The following is a 20,420-nucleotide window of genomic DNA, read 5'->3' as shown; positions in this document are numbered from 1 at the left end:
CACAAACACAATCCTATAGAAGTGTCTGGCTTGACTATAACTGTTCAATCCTGAAAAAGTTACAAGTGAGTATATTATTTACTTTAAATATGTTGTCTCAGGCTATGGAGGAATCATAGAAAGGTGTCCCTCACTCAGGACCTCGCATTATAAGCCAGGGAAAATGGTTGCTCTGTAAGAGTGGCTCTTGCTCTGTCAAACCTTCAATCCATTTAAATGACACAGTGTAATTGTTTATTTTGCCTACAGCAGATTACCTGGCAAAATCAGCTGCTGAGGTTGACAGCAGCCACACTACTGCTAACTGATAATCTATATGAAAGGGGTGTTTGTCATAAGAATACAAAGTAATAGAAAGGATTACGCCATGAAACTATCTTTATTAAAGTATCTCAAGAAATTCAGCTGAAAACATATCAGTTAATTGTATTATTGAAACATGACATTGGAATGTTTACAGTATGTTTCCAAGTCCAAAAAAACATATATGAAAAATTACAATATTATTTATAATATCCATTCTTCAATAACAATACATTACTTTTTGTTATAATTTGTTATGAAATGCAGTCAGCTGCATAAGAAAAATGACTTGGATCTACTTTCTTCCCAGTATTGCATCATATAGTTTTCCAGTTACTTTGACTTTAATGTCCCTGAAGCCAGATTCTGTAAGGAGCTTGATATATTCAGATGATGTCCGTTCTTTTCCTTCTGTCTGGAGCAACATGCTTAATGAGAACAGCTGACCAATCAGTGGGCCACTTCTGTCTTCATTTAGAACGACATTCACTAGTAGCACTCCTCCTCCTTAATATTTAGAGAAAAAAACAGTAGCAATTATTTGTCAAATTTATAAGCAAGACCCATTTTATATTCTGATTTTGTATTCTCAAGTACAGATAATAAGCCAATTTTAATGTATAAAACTAAGAATGCTTGTATTCTCTATAAAATCTATATATTTTAAAATTGTTAAAAGTATTGGCCCATGTGGGTGTTTAAAGATAATAGTTGTGACCTATAATCATCCTCTGTATTGCTATTACAGCATACCTAACCTATCAACATACTTTACATTAATCAGTAGTACTGTGTGTATGTACATGTGGAATAACACATGTCTGGCCATAATATGATTTGTATCTGGTATGTTTCAGTAGTTTTCTCCTCTATATGCTAGATCTTTGGTTTGCATTTCTAGATCTGGTCATTGGAGATTAGCTTCCATCCACTGCACACAGAAAGTAGAGAAGAATCTTCTTCCTAACTTTCTGTCACTCAGAAGCATCCCTATGCTCATGGAGAACACTGCAGAGTAGTACTGACCTGTGCTGATGGGAGTTACGCACTTGGGCTGCAGCAGTCTCTTTGGTGTCTCTCATGGAGTTCTGTCATACTCAGCACTTTCTAAATCCTTCCTCCTCCCCTCTCCAGAGACTTTAATGTGATGATGTAAAATGCCCATTCAGATTAGATCATTACAGGGATAGGAAGAAACAGCTGATAACGCTAAAACGTGACATTTTTCTCTGATAAGATACAACCCCAATGCCAAACAAGTTGGGAAGCTGTAAAAATTTTAATAAAAACAGAATGCAACAATTTGTAATCCTCATAGACCCATATTTTTCCAGAATAACATATAGAACACATATCAGATGTTAAAAGTGAGAGTTTAGCATTACATGAAAGAGAAAAAAAACTTAAGAAATTGATGTCAGCAACACATTTCAAAAAAGTTGGGACACGGGCAACAAAAGGCTGGAATAGTAAGTGGTACTAAAAAAAAGAACAACTGGAAGACCAATTTGCAACTAAGTCACATGGATTGGTTCCCGAAAAATTTAAACTGCAAGGACATAAAATATCCTCCATATACAATATATAATATCATAAAAAGATTCAGAGAACCTGGAGGTTTGTAGTGTATTTAGATGACATTCTAATTTATTCTCCAGACGTGAAAACACATCAGGATCATGTGAGACAGGTGTTACAGATCCTAAGGGACAATAAATTGTACGCAAAATTAGAGAATTGTGTTTTTGCTGTACACGAGGTGCAGTTTTTGGGCTACCTGCTGTCATCTTTGAGTTTTCAAATAATTTCAGAGAAAGTTTGTGCTGTATTGGGCTGGAATCGTCCCGAAAATCTGAAGGCTCTTATGTGTTTTTTAGGGTTCACCAACTATTACCGAAAATGTATTCAGAATTATTCGACAATAGTAAAACCCTTAAAGGGGTTATCCGGGTTCAGAGCTGAACCCAGACATACCCTTTGTTTCACTCCGGCAGCATCCCTGAGGCTAGCATCGGAGCATCTCATGCTACAATGTGCTCCCTTGCCCTGCGCTAGATCGTGCAGGGCATGGGATCTTTTGTTTATCATAACACACTGCCGGCCGGAAACTTCCGCCCGGCAGTGTGTTCGGTGACGTCACCGGCTCTGATGGGCAGGCTTTAGCACTGCCCTAGCTAGTTTACTGGTTAGGGCAGTGCTAAAGCCCACCCATCAATGCCGGTGACATCACCGGGCTTCCTGGCAGCCCCATGGAGAACCCGGTACGTCACCGGAACTCCTAAAAATGCCTTTGCCCTGTGTGATTTAGCACAGGGCAAAGGAGGGCATCGGGGCATGAACTGCTCCGATGCTCATGTCAGGGGGGCTGCCTGTGTGAAAATAGAGGTATGTCCGGGTTCAGCTCTGAACCCGGACAACCCCATTAACTGACATAACTAAGAAAGGGACGGATGACTCAGTGTGGTCTGATTCAGCATTACAAGCCTTTTCTGTGATTAAAGAATGCTTCTCGTCTGCCCCATATTGGGGCAGCCGGGTGTATCACAACCTTTCATTGTGGAAGTAGACACGTCCGAGGTGGGTGTAGGAGCAATTTAATTGCAAGGCCTGTCACCTGGTAAATGGCGACCATGTTCATTTTACTCTAAAAAAAACTCTCTCCCGCTGAGAGAAATTATTTTGTGGGTAACAAAGAGTTACTGGCCATTACGTTGGCTTTTGAGGCGTGCTGTTATTGGTTGGAAGGGGCGATTCATACGATCACGGTGTTCACTGATCGCAAAAAGCTTTCTTACCTGGAGTCAGCAAAACAACTGAACCCGAGACAAGCCAGATGGCCATTGTTTTTCACCAGATTCAATTTCACTGTCACCTTTCGATTCCTGGGGTGAAGAACGTCAAGGCGGATGCCTTGTTACGTAGTTTTCCTGGAGGTGGTGATTTTCAAAATCCAAGTCCCATACTGTCTAAAGGGGTGGTGATATCCGCTCTTTACCCTGACCTTGAGGTGAAGGTGTTAGAGGCTCAGGGAGACGCACTGGATTTGTGTCCCTCTGGATAACTATTTGTGCCTCCGGAATTGCGTCATAATGTGTTTGAGGAACATCATTGTACGGTTCTTACGGGACACCATGGGAGTAAACCCACTGCCGACCTCATCTCTCGTAGATTCTGGTGCATGGGGTGGCGTAAGTGTGTTAAGGACTATGTGTCAACCTGTACCACCTGTGCACGTGCTAAGGTGACACATACTTGGCCTTCCGGATCTTTACTTTCTGTTACCTATCCCGTCCAGACCATGGACTCATGTATCCATGGATTTTATCACTGATCTTCCTAAATCTTCAGGAAAGACCGTTATTCTGGTGGTAGTTGATCGCTTTAGTAAAATTGTGCACTTTATTGCTTTACCGGGCCTACCTAATGCTAAAACACTTCCATAAGTATTTGTTGACAACATTGTGAAATTCCATGGCATTCCCTCTGACGTGGTCATAGATCGTGGGACTCAGTTTGTTTCCAGATTCTGGAAAGCGTTCTGCACTCGACTGGGGATACAACTGTCTTTTTCTTCGGCTTTTCATCCTCAGTCGAACGGACAGAAGGAGCGCACTAATCAGAGTCTGGAGACTTACTTCAGATGTTTTGTATCTGAGAACCAGGAGACTTAGTTCAGATGTTTTGTATCTGAGAACCAGGAGAACATTTTTGTCTTTGGCAGAGTTTTCCATAAATAATCGTAGTCAGGAGTCTACTGGTGAGTCACCATTTTTTGGGGCATATGGGTTTCACCCACAGTTTGGCAGTGATGCACGAACATCGTCCGGGATGGTTTGTGAACGCGTATTTGCGATCAAATGCTCGCAAACTGCGCGTTTGCGATGGGCCCCATTGACTTTAATAGCAGGCGAACCTGAAAAACCTTCAGGCCATATTTGCAGCCACCAAATACTTACTAGAAGTGCACAAATAGCCCACAACATGGACAGTGACATACCAGAGGGGGTCATTGGCAAAAATTCACACAAAAAAATATATTTTAATCAGGGGCCATTTTTATGCGTCTTAAAGGGAAACTCTCAAAAATGTGCCTTGCTGGAGCCTAAAAAGATTTTGTTTTAGGCCACGGGAGTACAGGTCCCAAAAATTGGGCATACACCTGACAGAAAAGAACTTGTGATTATGTGGCTGGAGGTACATTAGGCTGTCATTGGCTAAAATTTTTACTGTAGGCCAGTACAGGCCCCAAAAATTAGGCAGTCACCTGACAAAAAAGAACTTGTAATGATGTGGCTAGAGGTACATTAGGCAGTCACTGGATACAAATTTTACTGTAGGCCACTGGAATACCGGGCCCAAAAATTAGGCATTCAACTGACAGAAAAGAACTTGTGATTATGTGGCTGGAAGTACATTAGGAGGTCACTGGCTAAATATTTTACTGTAGGCCAGTATAGGCCCCAAAAACTAGGCATTCACCCGATAGAAAATAACTTGTGATGATGTGACTGGAGGTACATTGGCTGTAACTGGATAAAAAAAAAATCTACTGTAGGCCACTGGAGTAGAGGCCCTAAAAATTTGGCATTCACCTGACAGAAAATGCCTTTTATGCTGCTGTATATACATAAGTCAAGGACCATTCTTTGTTCTGGGTGGTGGCAGATATGTGTGAGCTGGCATGAGGAAATTCAATTACACGTGGTCGCCACAGGTGTTGAATTCCTCCGAGATCCATGCCTCATTCATTTTTAGAAATGTGAGGTAGTCCACACTGTTGTGAGCTAGGCGAGTGTGCTTATCGGCCACTATCCCCCCCTGCTGAGCTGAACGTCCTTTCTGACAGGACACTCGACGAGGGGCAAGCCAAGAGTTTTATGGCAAATTGTGCCAGCACTGGACACAGGCAAGCCTGCACACCCAGTAGTCCATGGGTTCCTCGCTTCTCAGAGCGTCCACATCGGCTGTTAACCCGATGTAGTTGGACACTAGTCGGTCTAGGCGTTACCTGAGGCTGGATCCGGAGGGCGGCTATCAATAGATTGGCTGAAAGAATGATCTCATATCCGAAGTGACCAACCCATCTTTAAACCGCCCTCATCTTGCAGGCGTGGTAGGATTGTTACATGCACTAGTTTTTCTGTAAGTAGAAATTTCTTTAGCCAGTGCCCGCAACAGCAGTATGCAGCCCTCTGTTATGCTGCTAACATGTCCACCATTTTGTGTTTGTACTGAGGGTCTAAGTACATTGCCACCAAGTACTGGTCCTTGCCCTTTATGCTTTTTAAACGGGGGTCCCTCTTCAAACACTTGAGCATGAAGGCCCCCATTTGCACTAAAATGGAAGTGGTGGAGCACCCTGGCTCCTGCTCATTAACCAGGAGAATGTCATCCTCAGTCTCCTCCCCCCAGCCACGGACAACACCAGGGATACCCAAAAAGTTACCCTCAAAGCCTGCTCTTTTTGCTCCTTCTCCCCCAGCAACCTTTCTCCTCTGACTGCTCTTCAGACTCTTGCTGACTTGTCTCAGATGGAGTATCCCCCCCATGGAATTCATTCAGCATTGCAACTTCTTCCTCATCTTCCAGCTCCTGCTCCTGATCAATGACACGACGCAATGCACGCTCCAGAAAGAAAGCGTATGGTACGATGTCAGTGATGTCGCCTGGCTGCGACTGACCAGTTTGGAGATCTCATGAAATGGCCGCAGAAGTCTGCATGCATCGCGCATGAGCAGCCACTGGCACGGTGAAAAGAAACCAAGCTCCACAGAACCTGTCCTGCTGCAGAGTTCATACAGGTAGACGTTAACAGCACGTGGCTGCTGGAGCAGCCTATCAAGCATATACAAGGTGGAGTTCCAGCGCGTCGGGCTTTCACAAATCAGACGTCTGACGGGCATGTGGTGTCACCGCTGAACGTTAGCAAGGCAAGCCATGGCCGTGTAAGATTCTCTGAAATGGCCAGAGAAGAGGCGGTAGCAGTGGAAAAGGAGGAGTCAGCTGAGGAGGAGACGGAGGATGGAGTAGGAGGAGGAGGAGGAGAAGAAGAGGCAGGCCTGCATGTAATCCTTGGCGGTAACACCAAATTCACACGGGAGCCACGGGTTACATGCTTGGCGGCCGTCAGAAGGTTCACCCAGTGGGCAGTAAAAGTTATGTACCTTCCTGCCCATGTTTACTAGACCACGTATATGTTGTCAGATGTATCTTTGCACCGACACTGTGTGCCAGAGATACAGGGAGTGCAGAATTATTAGGCAAGTTGTATTTTTGAGGATTAATTTTATTATTGAACAACAACCATGTTCTCAATGAACCCAAAAAACTCATTAATATCAAAGCTGAATATTTTTGGAAGTAGTTTTTAGTTTGTTTTTAGTTTTAGCTATTTTAGGGGGATATCTGTGTGTGCAGGTGACTATTACTGTGCATAATTATTAGGCAACTTAACAAAAAACAAATATATACCCATTTCATTTATTAATTTTTACCAGTGAAACCAATATAACATCTCAACATTCACAAATATACATTTCTGACATTCAAAAACAAAACAAAAACAAATCGGTGACCAATATAGCCACCTTTCTTTGCAAGGACACTCAAAAGCCTGCCATCCATGGATTCTGTCAGTGTTTTGATCTGTTCACCATCAACATTGCGTGCAGCAGCAACGACAGCCTCCCAGACACTGTTCAGAGAGGTGTACTGTTTTCCCTCTTTGTAAATCTCACATTTGATGATGGACCACAGGTTCTCAATGGGGTTCAGATCAGGTGAACAAAGAGGCCATGTCATTAGATTTTCTTCTTTTATACCCTTTCTTGCCAGCCACGCTGTGGAGTACTTGGACGCGTGTGATGGAGCATTGTCCTGCATGAAAATCATGTTTTTCTTGAAGGATGCAGACTTCTTCCTGTACCACTGCTTGAAGAAGATGTATTCCAGAAACTGTCAGTACGACTGGGAGTTGAGCTTGACTCCATCCTCAACCCGAAAAGGCCCCACAAGCTCATCTTTGATGATACCAGCCCAAACCAGTACTCCACCTCCACCTTGCTGGCGTCTGAGTCGGACTGGAGCTCTCTGCCCTTTACCAATCCAGTCACAGGCCCATCCATCTGGCCCATCAAGACTCACTCTCATTTAATCAGTCCATAAAATCTTAGAAAAATCAGCCTTAAGATATTTCTTGGCCCAGTCTTGAAGTTTCAGCTTGTGTGTCTTGTTCAGTGGTGGTCGTCTTTCAGCCTTTCTTACCTCGGCCATGTCTCTGAGTATTGCACACCTTGTGCTTTTGGGCACTCCAGTGATGTTGCAGCTCTGAAATATGGCCAAACTGGTGGCAAGTGGCATCTTGGCAGCTGCACGCTTGACTTTTCTCAGTTCATGGGCAGTTATTCTGCGCCTTGGTTTTTCCACACGCTTCTTGCGACCCTGTTGACTATTTTGAATGAAACGCTTGATTGTTCGATGATCACACTTCAGAAGCTTTGCAATTTTAAGAGTGCTGCATCCCTCTGCAAGATATCTCACTATTTTTGACTTTTCTGAGCCTGTCAAGTCCTTCTTTTGACCCATTTTGCCAAAGGAAAGGAAGTTGCCTAATAATTATGCACACCTGATATAGGGTGTTGATGTCATTAGACCACACCCCTTCTCATTACAGAGATGCACATCACCTAATATGCTTAATTGGTAGTAGGCCTTCGAGCCTATACAGCTTGGAGTAAGACAACATGCATAAAGAGGATGATGTGGTCAAAATACTAATTTGCCTAATAATTCTGCACTCCCTGTGTATTCACTTACTGCTGAACGTGGCCATATTGCTCTGGGATGCCCTCAGGGAGAAATATTTCCTTCTGGGGACCTTCCATTGCGGTGTGCCAATGGCCACAAATTTTCTAGGTGAGTGTTGGGCTTACCGTGACTGCGTTGACAGCACCGGCTGCAGTTGGCAACTCTATTGTCAGTAGCTGACACGTAAAAAAAAAAAAGACACTGTGGAGCCATGTGCCGGTGTCCTGGAAGCACCAGAAGTGACCATGCATGGTGGATGGATCGCTAAAGATAAATTTGCAGTCTGCTTTTTGCCTACTGTGCCCTGCAAGCTCTAGCTGCTTCTGCTCCCTCTCTGAGAAAGAACACTTTTCATCATGATTGTCATCGATATGGCGAAAAATTTTGAATAATTTGAAGAATATGGGCAACAAGTATAAATGTGTGGCTGACAGGAAACGTATGATTGGTCCGAACCCAAGAGTGGGTGATTCTGTGTGGCTGTCCACAAGAAACATTACGTTGAATGTATCTTATTGGAAGTTGGGTCCAAGATTTATTGGTCCATGTAAGATTACTGTCATCATTAATCCTGTAGCTTTTCGTCTTGAACTTCCTTAGGCTCTGAAAGTTCATAGTGTGTTTCAAACATCTTTATTGAAAAGATATGTTGAACCTGCAAAGCCATCTTCCTTGCCACCTGTAATGGTGGACAGCAGTTTGGAATTTCAGATCGCCAAGATAATCGACTCTCAAGTTTTCCGTGGCTCTCTTCTGTATCTTGTCCACAGGAAGGGTTATGGACTAGAAGATAATATGTGGGTACCAGCATCTGACATGAATACCAGTTGCTTGGTGAAAGCCTTTCACAAGTCTCACCCGGATACGGTTGGTCCTGGGTGCTTGGAGGTCACCCGTATCAGGTGGGTACTGTCACGGACACTCCCGTGACAGGTGCCAAGAGATCAGAGAGGCTGACAACACGTGGGTTAATCAGAATGGTTCCTTGTGGATCATTTTTGTCTGTGTTGCCCCGTGCAGCTATCACGTCTATAAATGTCAAACCAGCTCTTTAATCAAAGCACTGCAAAGCGCTTGGATTAAAGCTTCTGCCTCTGTCCTGCTGCTGTCACGGACAGCATACAGACCAGTAATGCCGGCAAGGGACAAATCATAGTGGCCCCTTGCTGACTAACCAATCGGATCGCGGCAGAGAAGAAATGCCGGTTTCAGGCTCTGTTCTGCGCTCTGCAGATCAGAGCCTGAAATCAGATGGTTTCCTCGTCCCCCCCCCCCCTGATATGTGCCCCTCCAAGCCCCCCTTGTGTCCGCCTCCCGCTCATCTCCTGCTCTACTGCGCTCATCTCCTGATGCGGTCCTCCGCCCCCTCCCCACCCCATGCATTCTCCTGCCCCTCCTGCCCCAGCCTCCCTCAATGTTGCCGGCCGTACATCCCCCCCCCCTTTCCAGCGCTGCCCCTGTTCCCCCTCCTGTGTGTGATGGCGGGCGGCTCTCAGACTATGGAGACTCTAAAACATCATTTTTTATGTTTCAGAAATGCTATTATCGTGTAAATAATTAAGAAAAAGTATACATATTAGGTATTGCCACGTCCGTAACAATCTGCTCTATGAAATTCTCACATGACATAACTCCTCAGATGAACGCTGTAAAAATAAATAAATGAAAACTGTTCCAAAACAGCCAATTTTTGGATCACCTTGTCCCATAAAGTATAATAATGAATGCTCAAAAAATCCTATGTACCCAAAAATAGTACCAATAAAACCTCAACACTTTCTGCAAAAAACGAGCCCCTACACAAGACGATCGGTAGAAAAATAAAAAATACATATGGCGTTCAGAAAACCAATCTAGCAAAATCTGCCTTTCAAAAACCGTATGGCATTCCTTTCCTTCTGCGCCCTGCCATGTGCCCGTACAGCAGTTTACGACCACATTTGGGGTGTTTCTGTAAACCGTGGAATCAGGGTAATAAATATTGAGTTTTGTTTGGCTGTTAACCCTCAATGTGTTAAAGAAAAATATTTAATAAAATGGAAAATCGGCCAAAAAAGTGAAATTTAGAAATTTAATCTCCATTTTCCTTTAATTCTTGCGGAACACCTAATGGGTTAACAAAGTTTGTAAAATCAGTTTTGAGTAATTTGAGGGGTGTAGTTTCTACAATGGGGTCAGTTATGGGGGTAGCTACTATGTAGGCCCCACAAAGTGACTTCAGACCTTAACTGGTCCTTAAAAAGTGGGTTTTGGAAATTTTCTTAAACTTCTAAGCCTTCTAACGTCCTAATAAAATAAAATGACATTTCCAAAATGATGCCAACATAAAGTAGACATATGGGGAATGTTAAGTAATAAATATTTTATTAGGTATCACTTTCTGTTTTAGAAGCAGAGAAATTTAAATTTGGAAAATTGTGAATTTTTTCAAATTTTGGGTACATTTTGGATTTTTTCATAAATAAGAGGTGAAATATATTGACTTAAATATATGACTATCATGAAGTTCAATGTGTCACAAGAAAACAATCTCAGAATGGCTTGGATAAGTAAAAGTGTTCCAAAGCTATTACCACATAAAGTGACGCATGTCAGATTTGTAAGATTTGACCTGGACACTAGGGCATCAATGACCTTTGGTCATGAAAGGGTTAAGTGTCATCTTCCCCTGTATTTTGTTTGTTGTCTTTCCCTGTCTTTTGTATCTAAGCCTGAGGGAGACTCCTGTTCATCCTTCTGGTGGAGCAATAGGTTGTCTCAAGTCCTGTCACTATACCACGGCCCTACAGGGTGTGTTAGGGCTCTAGGTTACTGTGTATGAACTTTTCTACCATTGAGGTCAGTTTATACTGATAGGTAGTCAGGACTTGGATTAGGGTTGTTCTAGGAGGTTACCTTCTCCTTTACCCTAGTTTCCAGGCCTAGTTCCTGTCCCCAGTGTGGAGTTTCCCACCCAAACCGCATCCGTGACACTTCACTTTCCAGACATTTACAGACTGATGTAAAAGAAGAGGGGATGCTACATAATAGTAGACATGCCAATGTCTCAACTTTTTTGAGATGTGTTGCTGCCATATACAGTTGCAAGAAAAAGTTTGTGAACCCGTTGGAATAATATGGATTTCTGCACAAATTGATCAAAAAATGTGATCTGATCTTCATCTAAGTCACAACAATAGACAATCACAGTCTGCTTAAACTATTAACTCAAAGAATTAAAATGTTACCATGTTTTTATTGAACACACCATGTAAACATTCACAGTGCAGTTGGAAAAAGTATGTGAACCCTTGGATTTAATAACTGGTCGAACATTCTTTGACAGCAATAACTTCAACCAAACGTTTCCTGTAGTTGCAGATCAGATGTGCACAACGGTCAGGAGTAATTGTTGACCATTCCTCTTTACAGAACTGTTTCAGTTCAGCAATATTCTTGGGATGTCTGGTGTGAATCGCTTTCTTGAGGTAATGCCACAGCATCTCAATCGGGTTGAGGTCAGGACTCTGACTGGGCCACTCCAGAAGGTGTATTTTTTTCTGTTTAAGCCATTGTGTTCTTGATTTACTTCTATGCTTTGGGTCGCTGTCCTGTCACAACACCCATCTTCTGTTGAGCTTCAGCTGGTGGACAGGTGGCCTTAAGTTCTCCTGCAAAATGTCTTGATGAACTTGGGAATTCATTTTTCCTTTGATGATAGCAATCTGCCCAGGCCCTGACGCAGCAAAGCAGCCCCAAACCATGATGCCCCCACCACCATATTGTCACGGCTGAGGATGGGGGAAATCCTCAGCCGTGTGATGTCAGAGGATGTCCGGTTGCTGCTTGGCCAGGACCACAGCATTAGGGAGCAGGTCACCTCCTATTGCGTCCCTAACGCTGACCCTGTCTCCTGTCAGTATGAGCCGACCTTGATGGTAGGAGGGCTCATACGCCGGAACCTAAAGTCCCTACAAGCCCTCAAGTCGGCCCTGACCTAGGTGACAGAGTAGGACAACTAACTCCTCCAAGACAGGGAGGATCAGGAGTCCCAAAGGCCAAGCAGTAGAGAAAAGGGGAACACAAATGCAAACCAATGTATATGGTAGGTGCTGCACTAGTTCCAGCCACCTGCCACAGCCCTGCTGACTGGACCAGTGTGCAGGAAATCTGAAGTCCACAAATACATCCACACACCGGAACCCAGATACATGGCAGCACACAACTATACAAGAAAGCATAGACCGAACATCACACAGACAAAGACAAACTGAACTTAAACATAAACTTAAACTTATGACCACACTGGTGGCTCTCACAGGCAGATCAAATACACAGGAGGCTGCTCCAGCTAGCAGCGCTGAAGCAACCTACTGAAGCCTGCAAGAGACTCAGGCTATATAGGCCAAAGTGGCCACACCCACCGGTCAACCACACCCAGTGACATCAGACACACTGGGAAGGGAGTTAACCCTTCCAGCACACAGAAGGGAAAAAACACATATAAGGGGAAGTGCACACAAAACATAATACACCGTGCACACAACACACACACCTAACAAAAAGGGAGTCAGGTGAGACCGCATGCAACTGCAGCACGCTGCCTAGCCACGCTCAGACTGCTGCTGCACATACACATGAGCCAACGGGTTGCCCGCGGCAACCACAAGTTAGGCCACACGCCAGCGGCCCTCACCTGTGGTTTTAACCCACACGAAACCGCAGGCAACCGCATGCGGATAGAGAGTCACGGTCATAGCCATGGCCGTGACACATATTTCACAGTTGGGATGAGGTTTTGATGTTGGTGTGCTGCGTCTTTTTTTCACCAAGCATAGTGTTGTGTGTTTCTTCCAAACAACTCAACTTTGGTTTCATCTGTTCACAGAATATTTTGCCAGTACTGCTGTGGAACATCTAGGTGCTCTTGTGCAAACTGTAAACATGCAGCAATGTTTTTTTGGGACAGCAGTGGCTTCCTCTGTGGTATCCTCCCATGAAATCCATTCTTGTTTAGTGTTTTACGTATCGTAGATTCGCTAACAGGGATGTTAGCATATGCCAGAGACTTTAGCTGATACTCTAGGATTCTTCTTCACCTCATTGAGCAGTCTGCGCTGTGCTCTTGCAGTCATCTTTACAAGACGACCACTCCTAGGGAGAGTAACAGCAGTGCTGAACTTTCTCCATTTATAGACAATTTGTCTTACCGTGGACTGATGAACAGCAAGGCTTTTGGAAATACTTTTATAACCCTTTCCAGCTTTATGCAAGTCAACAGTTCTTAATCATAGGTCTTCTGAGAGCTCTTTTGTGTGATGCATCATTCACATCAGGCAATGCTTCTTGTGAAAAGCAAATCCAGAACTTGTGTGTTTTTTATAAAGCGGGGCAGCTGTAACCAACACCTTCAATCTCATCTCATTGATTAGACTCCAGTTGGCTGACACCTCACTCCAATTAGCTCTTGGAGATGTCATTAGTCTTTGGGGTTCACATACTTTTTCCACCTGCACTGTGAATGTTTACATGGTGTGTTCAATAAAAACATGGTAACATTTAATTTTTTGTGTGCTAATAGTTTAGCAGACTGTGATTGTCTATTTTTGTGACTTAGATGAAGATCAGATCACATTTTATGACCAATTTGTGCAGAAATCCATAAAATTCCAAAGGATTCACATACTTTTTCTTGCAACTGTAGTTCTAAATTAGTTTTTTCATGAAATGGTTAAATGTTTCACTTTCAACATCTAACATATGTTCTATTTTCAGAACATTGAATTCTATTTTTGACATTTATTTACATTTTATACAGTGCCCAACATATTTCAAATTGGGGTTGTATATTTCAAAAGTTTTTTACAACCACTTGCACTATTGATTTATGCAATGTTGTGTGAGAAGTTAATGACCATTTACACACAGGAATATATCACAATGCAATACCAAATACATATCATACAGAGTACCAAAAAATGTGGGTCCTCAAAAAAATGTAAACAATGTTACAGTATACCTGTCGCACAAAACTCTAAAAATACCCAATTAACTCAATTAACCAATTAACTCTAAAAATTACCCAACCTCCTACTCGCACTTATGTATGTATATGAGGGCACATCAATGTATTTGGTAGTGTGCATTTACAAATATTCACTATGACAATATGGTAACAAGAGGGGTGGGTGTTTACTAGGTTAAAACTGTCACCTTGTGATATGGGAGGCTCAAGATGCTGTAAGCATGGTGGTTAGCTTAAAGGCAGGGGCGTAGCTATAGGGGAAGCGGCTGCTTTGGGACCTTGACCCAGAAGGGGGCCCATCCAGGACTAAAGGATTTGGTCAGGGCCCCCTCAACAGTATTACACAATGAAATTATATACAGTGACAGTATAGATGGTGTAGAAAGCGGATGGAACAGCTGTCGGTCCTGGTCTGAGAGAGTGATCTTTATTAGCCACAGGAATGGGGGTGGCATGAAAGGAAGGGGTTGTGAAAAAATGACTGGTGGGGGGGGGGGCATTCAAAAATTTGCTGTGGGGCCCAGTCATTTCTAGCTACGCCACTGCTTAAAGGGAATAAGTCACCCAGAGTTTGGACTATCATCTACCACAATACATGTGTAGTACTGCATATAAGGAGTCTAAATCACTTTTTTTTTTTCCTATTGCCCCTGGTTCCCTGGCTGTCAGCATTCAAAGCTGCATTGCAATGCACAGTCCGGACTGTTGTGCTGTTCTAATATAATGGAGAGGACTTGATTGTAGGGTTGTCACGATACAAAATATTTTTTTCTATTTCTATACCATAAAAAGAATTGTGATACTCAATATCATTTGATACCTTGCCTCGCGAAAGTAAAATAAAACCCCCAAAAAGCATTGTGCATTCCTCATTTTATGGAACATCCAGCCCAAATAAGAACAGTCCTATCCTATTTTTTTGGGGGGTATAAAAAATGGCAAATCACATTTTTTTTATTTTTTTTTTGTATTACGGCGTTCACTGCATAGGAGATATATATTTTTATATTTTAATAGTTTTGATTTGGGGTATTTAATTTTTCAATATTTTGGTGTTATTTAACTTTATTTAATAACTATTCATCACCTTAGGGGGCTTGCAACTTTGTCCTATTCACCCTTAGGCATCTTTCACACGGGCGTCGCGTGAGAGGGCCAGATAGGATGCGGGTGTGTCGCAGGAAAATCATGCGATTTTGCCTGCGGGTGGGGTGAGTTTTGTATGCAATTGCATTCTTCAGTTTTTTCCCTGCGAGTGCAATGCATTTTGCATGCACGTGAGAAAAAATTTTTATGTGGTACCCAGACCCAAACTCGGACTTCTTCACTGAAGTTCGGGTTTGGGTTAGGTATTCTGTAGATTTTTATATTTTCCCTTATAACATGGTTATAAGGGAAAATAATAGCATTCTTAATACAGAATGCTAAGTAAATTAGGGATGGAGGGGTTAAAAAATTAAATTAAAATTAAACTCGCCTCTTTGAGGACCTGGGAGGAAAAGGACCTTTGGTCATGTCACTGCGCTCATCACATGGTCTATCACCATGAACCGTGGATGAGGTGAGTTTAATTTAATTTTTATTTTATTTTTTAACCCTAATTTACTTAGCATTCTGTATTAAGAATGCTACTATTTTCCTCTATAACCATGTTATAAGGAAAAATAATGATGATCGGGTCCCAATCCCGATTGTCTCCCAGCAACCATGCTTGAAAATCGCACAGCATCCGCACTTGCTTGCAGATGCTTGCGATTTTCACGCAGCCCCATTCACTTCTATGGGGCCTACGTTACTTGAAAAACACACAATATAGAGCTTGCTGCGATTTTCATGCAATGCACAAGTGATGCGTGAAAATCACCGCTCATGTACACAGCCCCATTGAAGTGAATGGGTCCGGATTCAGTGCGGGTGCAATGCGTTCACCTCATGCAATGCACTCGCGAGGAAAACTCACTCGCGTGAAAGGGGTCTAAGGCCTCTTTCATAAGGCTGGGTTCAGACCTGAGCGTTTTACAGCGCGTTCCTACGCGCTGTAAAACGCACAACAGGCAAGAACCAATGATTCCCTATGGGAATGGTTCTCACCTGGGCGTTTTTACAGCGCGTACGATCGCGCTGTAAAACGCCCGACACTCAAACAAGTGCTTGAGCTTTTTTTTGGGCGTTTGTCGCGCGTTCCCGCACATAGAAATTCGGGAACGCGCAACATTGTGTGAACGCCAGTCTCTGTATGCGCGATTGTAAACGCCCGTACCATCGCGCATACAGAGCGCTCGTTTCAGAACGCTCAGGTCTGAACCCAGCGTAAGAGCGTGACGGATTAGGTCTGGATGCGTTCAGGGTGCGTTCAGTGAAACTCACACCATTTTGCAAGCAAGTTCAGTTTTGTCTGCAATTGCGTTCAGTTGATCAGTTTTTTCTGCACGAGTGCAATGCGTTTTGATGCATTATTCACCCGCGTGATAAAAAACAGAATAATAATAATAATAATCTTTATTTATATAGCGCCAACATATTCTGCAGTGCCTTACAATTCAGGGGCTAATGTACAAACAGTCATAAATAACATAGCAACAGACAAGTCGATTATTACAACAAGAGAAATGAGGGCCCTGCTCGCAAGAGCTTACAATCTATGAGGGGATAGGAGTGACGCAAAAGGTAAAAGTGCTTGTTATGTACGATAGTCCAGCCATCTTGGGAGAATAGGGGAGCAGATATAAAGCCACATGAGCCGGTCAGCAGCCAATATACGAAGTGCTTCTGGGTGCAGTGGGAGGCTCAGCTTCAGGGAATGATAAATGGGCTATGGGAGTTTAGATCAAGAGAGGTGATAGTCCACCCTGAAAAGATGTGTTTTTAGCGAACGCTTAAAACTGTGCATGATGTGATTTAGCCTGATTTCTTGGGGTAGGGCATTCCAGAGAACCGGTGCAGCTCGGGAGAAATCTTGCAGCCGGGAGAGAGAGGTTCGGATTTTTGTGGAAGTCAGGCGTAAGTCACTGGCTGAACGGAGAGCACGGGTAAGGTGGTAGACAGAGATGAGAAAAGAGATGTAGGGTGGTGCAGCACTGTGGAGGGCTTTGTGGGTGAGGATGAGCAGTTTGACTTGGATTCTATAGTGCATGGGTAGAGTTCAGCGGACACCTGGATGTTCGGGTCGAACTTCAGAAAAAAGATAGAGTTCGGGACCCGAACTTGACCCCGAACCCCATTGAAGTCAATGGGGACCCGAACTTTAGAGCACTAAAATGGCTGCAATAATGTCATGGAGAGGGCTAGAGGGCTGCAAATGGCATCAAAATGTGGTTAAGAACATAGCAAGTGCTCTGCAAACAAATGTGGATAGGGAAATGACTTTAAAAATAACATAAAATACGTAAAAAAAATAAATAACAATCTTGATCTAGGAGGACGAGGTCCATATGGAGTAGAAGGTTAAGGAGGCAGTGAATATGGCGGTGTAGGTGGAAGCAGCAGTGGAGAAGGAGGAGGTAGCCTACACTGCTTTTTGGTTTGAAATTTGTTTGAAATGTATTTTTTTAAATTAGGGTACTCCCCAAAACATTGGGAAATATAACCTGTGATAACCCCCTCCAGACGTGCTAAACACACGTTCAGACAAAACACTGGCTGCAGGGCAGGCCAACACCTCCAAGGGGTAAAGGGCAAGCTCAGGCCATGTGCCCAATTTGGAGAACCCGAAGTTGCAGGGGCTGACCCCTGTCAGTCAGTTTGTGTAGGCGTGTGCATACTTACTGCCCCCCCCCCATGTTGCATGTCCCCGTGATGTTCACGATCCAATTTGATATCTGCTCTATCAACTTTCGATATTCTTTTATGCGCCTACCATGGTGATCATGGGTGGTGGGGAATCAGGGTTCCAGGCCGAAGAGGGAGCGTGAGAAAGAGAGACCACATCCAAGGGAGGATAAATTTTTTCCAATTTCAAATTATAGAGCGGAAATATGGAAAAATTATTAAAGTGTAATAGTGGAACAACTTTTTAAAGTTTAAGCATTGAATGAAAGGATGTTGCGCATCAATTAATGAAGAATTTTTTAAATTTTATTCCCTGTCAACTATGCAGAGCAGGGGTTTCTATCCGGCAAAATTTTAAAAATGTAACCTGACAATGTAATTGACGATTTTTTTAAATTTATGTTCCTGTCACCTATGTAGAGGTGCCCAAGTGACATCCACCATCCATTTGGATACCTTCTCTATCAACTTTCGATGTTCTTTTCTGAGCCTACCATGTTGATTACGGTTATCGGCGAATCAGGGTTCCACGCCAAAGATGGAGCGTGAGAAAAAGAGACCAAATTTAAGGGAGATAAATTTATTTTAAAAATTTGAAATAGAGCGGAAATGTGGAAAAAGCTATTGAGGCGCAAATGTGGGACAAATTGCAAAAGCTCAAATGTGGGCCAAAAGAGTAAAGCGGAAATATGGGATAGTTATTGAGGCGCAAATGTTGGCCAAAAGAGTAAAGCGGAAATGTGGGACAAATTATTGAAGTGCAAATGTGGTACAGCTTGTTAAAGTTTAAGCATTGAATCAAAGGAGGTGGAATGCATAAATTAAAGAAACATTTCAGAAATTTTATTCCCTGTCACCTATGCAGAGCAGGGGTTTATTCACGTCTAAAATTGTAAATGTCAACCCAAGAATGTAACAGAAAAATTACAGAAATGTATTAACCTGTCTACCTGGTAAAGCAGGGGTCTATGACAGAAAAAAAATTGTTTATTGTCACGCTAAAATGTAAAATAAAAATTATTGAAATTTATTAAGCTGTCAACTAGGTAAAGGAGGGGTATATTACACCCAAACATTTGTGAATTTAACCCAAATTTTTTTTACCTGTCTGCTCGGTATACCAGTGGTACATCACACCCAAAAATTGGTGAATTTCACCAGAAAATTTAACTGACTATTATTTTTTTAACCTGTCAACTAGGTATAGCAGTGGTACGTCACACCCAAAAATGTTTGAATTTCAACTGAAAATGTAACTGACAAAGAAGTGAAATGACAGAATAAAATACGTGCAAATAAAAAAGAAAATATTAAATTTATGAGGTGGAGTTCCATATGGAGTAGGAGTTTGAGGAGTCGGTGGACATAGCGGTGTAGGTGGAAGCGGTGGTAAAGGACGAGGTAGCCAACACAGGTTTTTGGTTTTTATTTTATTTTTTTAAATTAGGGTACACCCCAAAATAGTGTGAAATATCCAAAATACAAGAATGAGCAATTGTGCTACAGTATAACAATAGCTGGTTAGTGCCGTTATACATGTCTATTCTCCACAAGGTACAGACAAGTCCTGTCTGATCCATGCCTGGTTCATTTTAATGAACGTGAGCTTGTCCACATTGGCTGTGGACAGGCGGCTGCGCTTGTACATGATGACGCCCCCTGCCGTGCTAAACACATGTTCAGATAATACACTGGCTGCAGGGCAGGCCAGCACCTCCAAAGCTTAAAGGGCAAGCTCAGGCCATGTGCCCAATTTGGAGACCCAGAAGTTGAAGGGGGCAGATCCGTCATTCAGTACGTGTGGGTGTGTGCACACACACTGCTCCACCATGTTGGTGAAATGTTGCCTCATGCTAAGACGTTCCATATTAGCTGGTGGTGCTAGTTGTTGTGGCGTGCTGACAAAGCATTTCCACATTTCGGCCATGCTAACCCTGCCTTCTGAGGTGCTGGCAGTTCCACAGCTGCATTGGCGACCTCTTCCTCATCCTCTGCCTTCACCTTGTGCCTCCACTGTGCCCCCGCTGTCAGGTGGAAATGCCACCAGCTGTGCGTCTACCAGCGTGCGCTTGTACTTGCGCATCTTACGATCATGCTCCAGTGACGGAATTAAGGATGGTACGTTGTCCTTGTAACGGGGATCCAGCAGCATGGCCACCCAGTAATAAGCACAAGTTAGAATGTGGGCAACTTGGCAGTCATTGCAGAGACACTGCAGCATGTAATCACTCATGTGTGCCAGGCTTCCCAGAGGCAACGAGAAGCTGTCCTCTGTGGGAGTTGTATTGTCTGTGTCCTCTGTATTCCCCCAGCCACGCACCAGTGATGGCCATGAGCTGGTCTGGGTGCCACCCTGCTGTGAACATGGTTCCTCCTCCTCCATCTTCTCCTCCTCATCCTCCAGAACTGTGCCCTGGCTGGACAATTGTGTACCTGGCATTTGTGGCTGCAGGAACCCACCCTCTGAGCCACTTGGGAATGACTGGCTGGAAACCCTACGAAATGATCCCTCTTCCTCCTCCTCCTCCTGTGCCACATC

At 43.3% G+C, this 20,420-nt stretch overlaps 1 protein-coding gene across 4 annotated transcripts in view; it reads right to left on the bottom strand.

The window, feature by feature from the left end:
* Positions 1-368: 368 nt before the first annotated feature.
* The window catches only part of LOC122932660 (acetylserotonin O-methyltransferase-like), a 196,467-nt gene continuing 176,415 nt past the window's right edge, over positions 369-20,420 (bottom strand). For all 4 annotated transcript variants that reach the window (XM_044287202.1, XM_044287203.1, XM_044287201.1 and 1 more), the window contains one exon: positions 369-810. In XM_044287202.1, the coding sequence (XP_044143137.1) occupies positions 599-810 (212 nt within the window). In that variant the 3' untranslated portion in view covers positions 369-598. The remainder of the gene's footprint in view (positions 811-20,420) is intronic.

Source organism: Bufo gargarizans, chromosome 3 (assembly GCF_014858855.1).
Source record: "Bufo gargarizans isolate SCDJY-AF-19 chromosome 3, ASM1485885v1, whole genome shotgun sequence".
Lineage (NCBI taxonomy): Eukaryota > Metazoa > Chordata > Amphibia > Anura > Bufonidae > Bufo > Bufo gargarizans.
The sequence above is the reverse complement of the archived record's forward strand: the minus strand, read 5'-3'. Positions and strand labels throughout refer to the sequence as shown.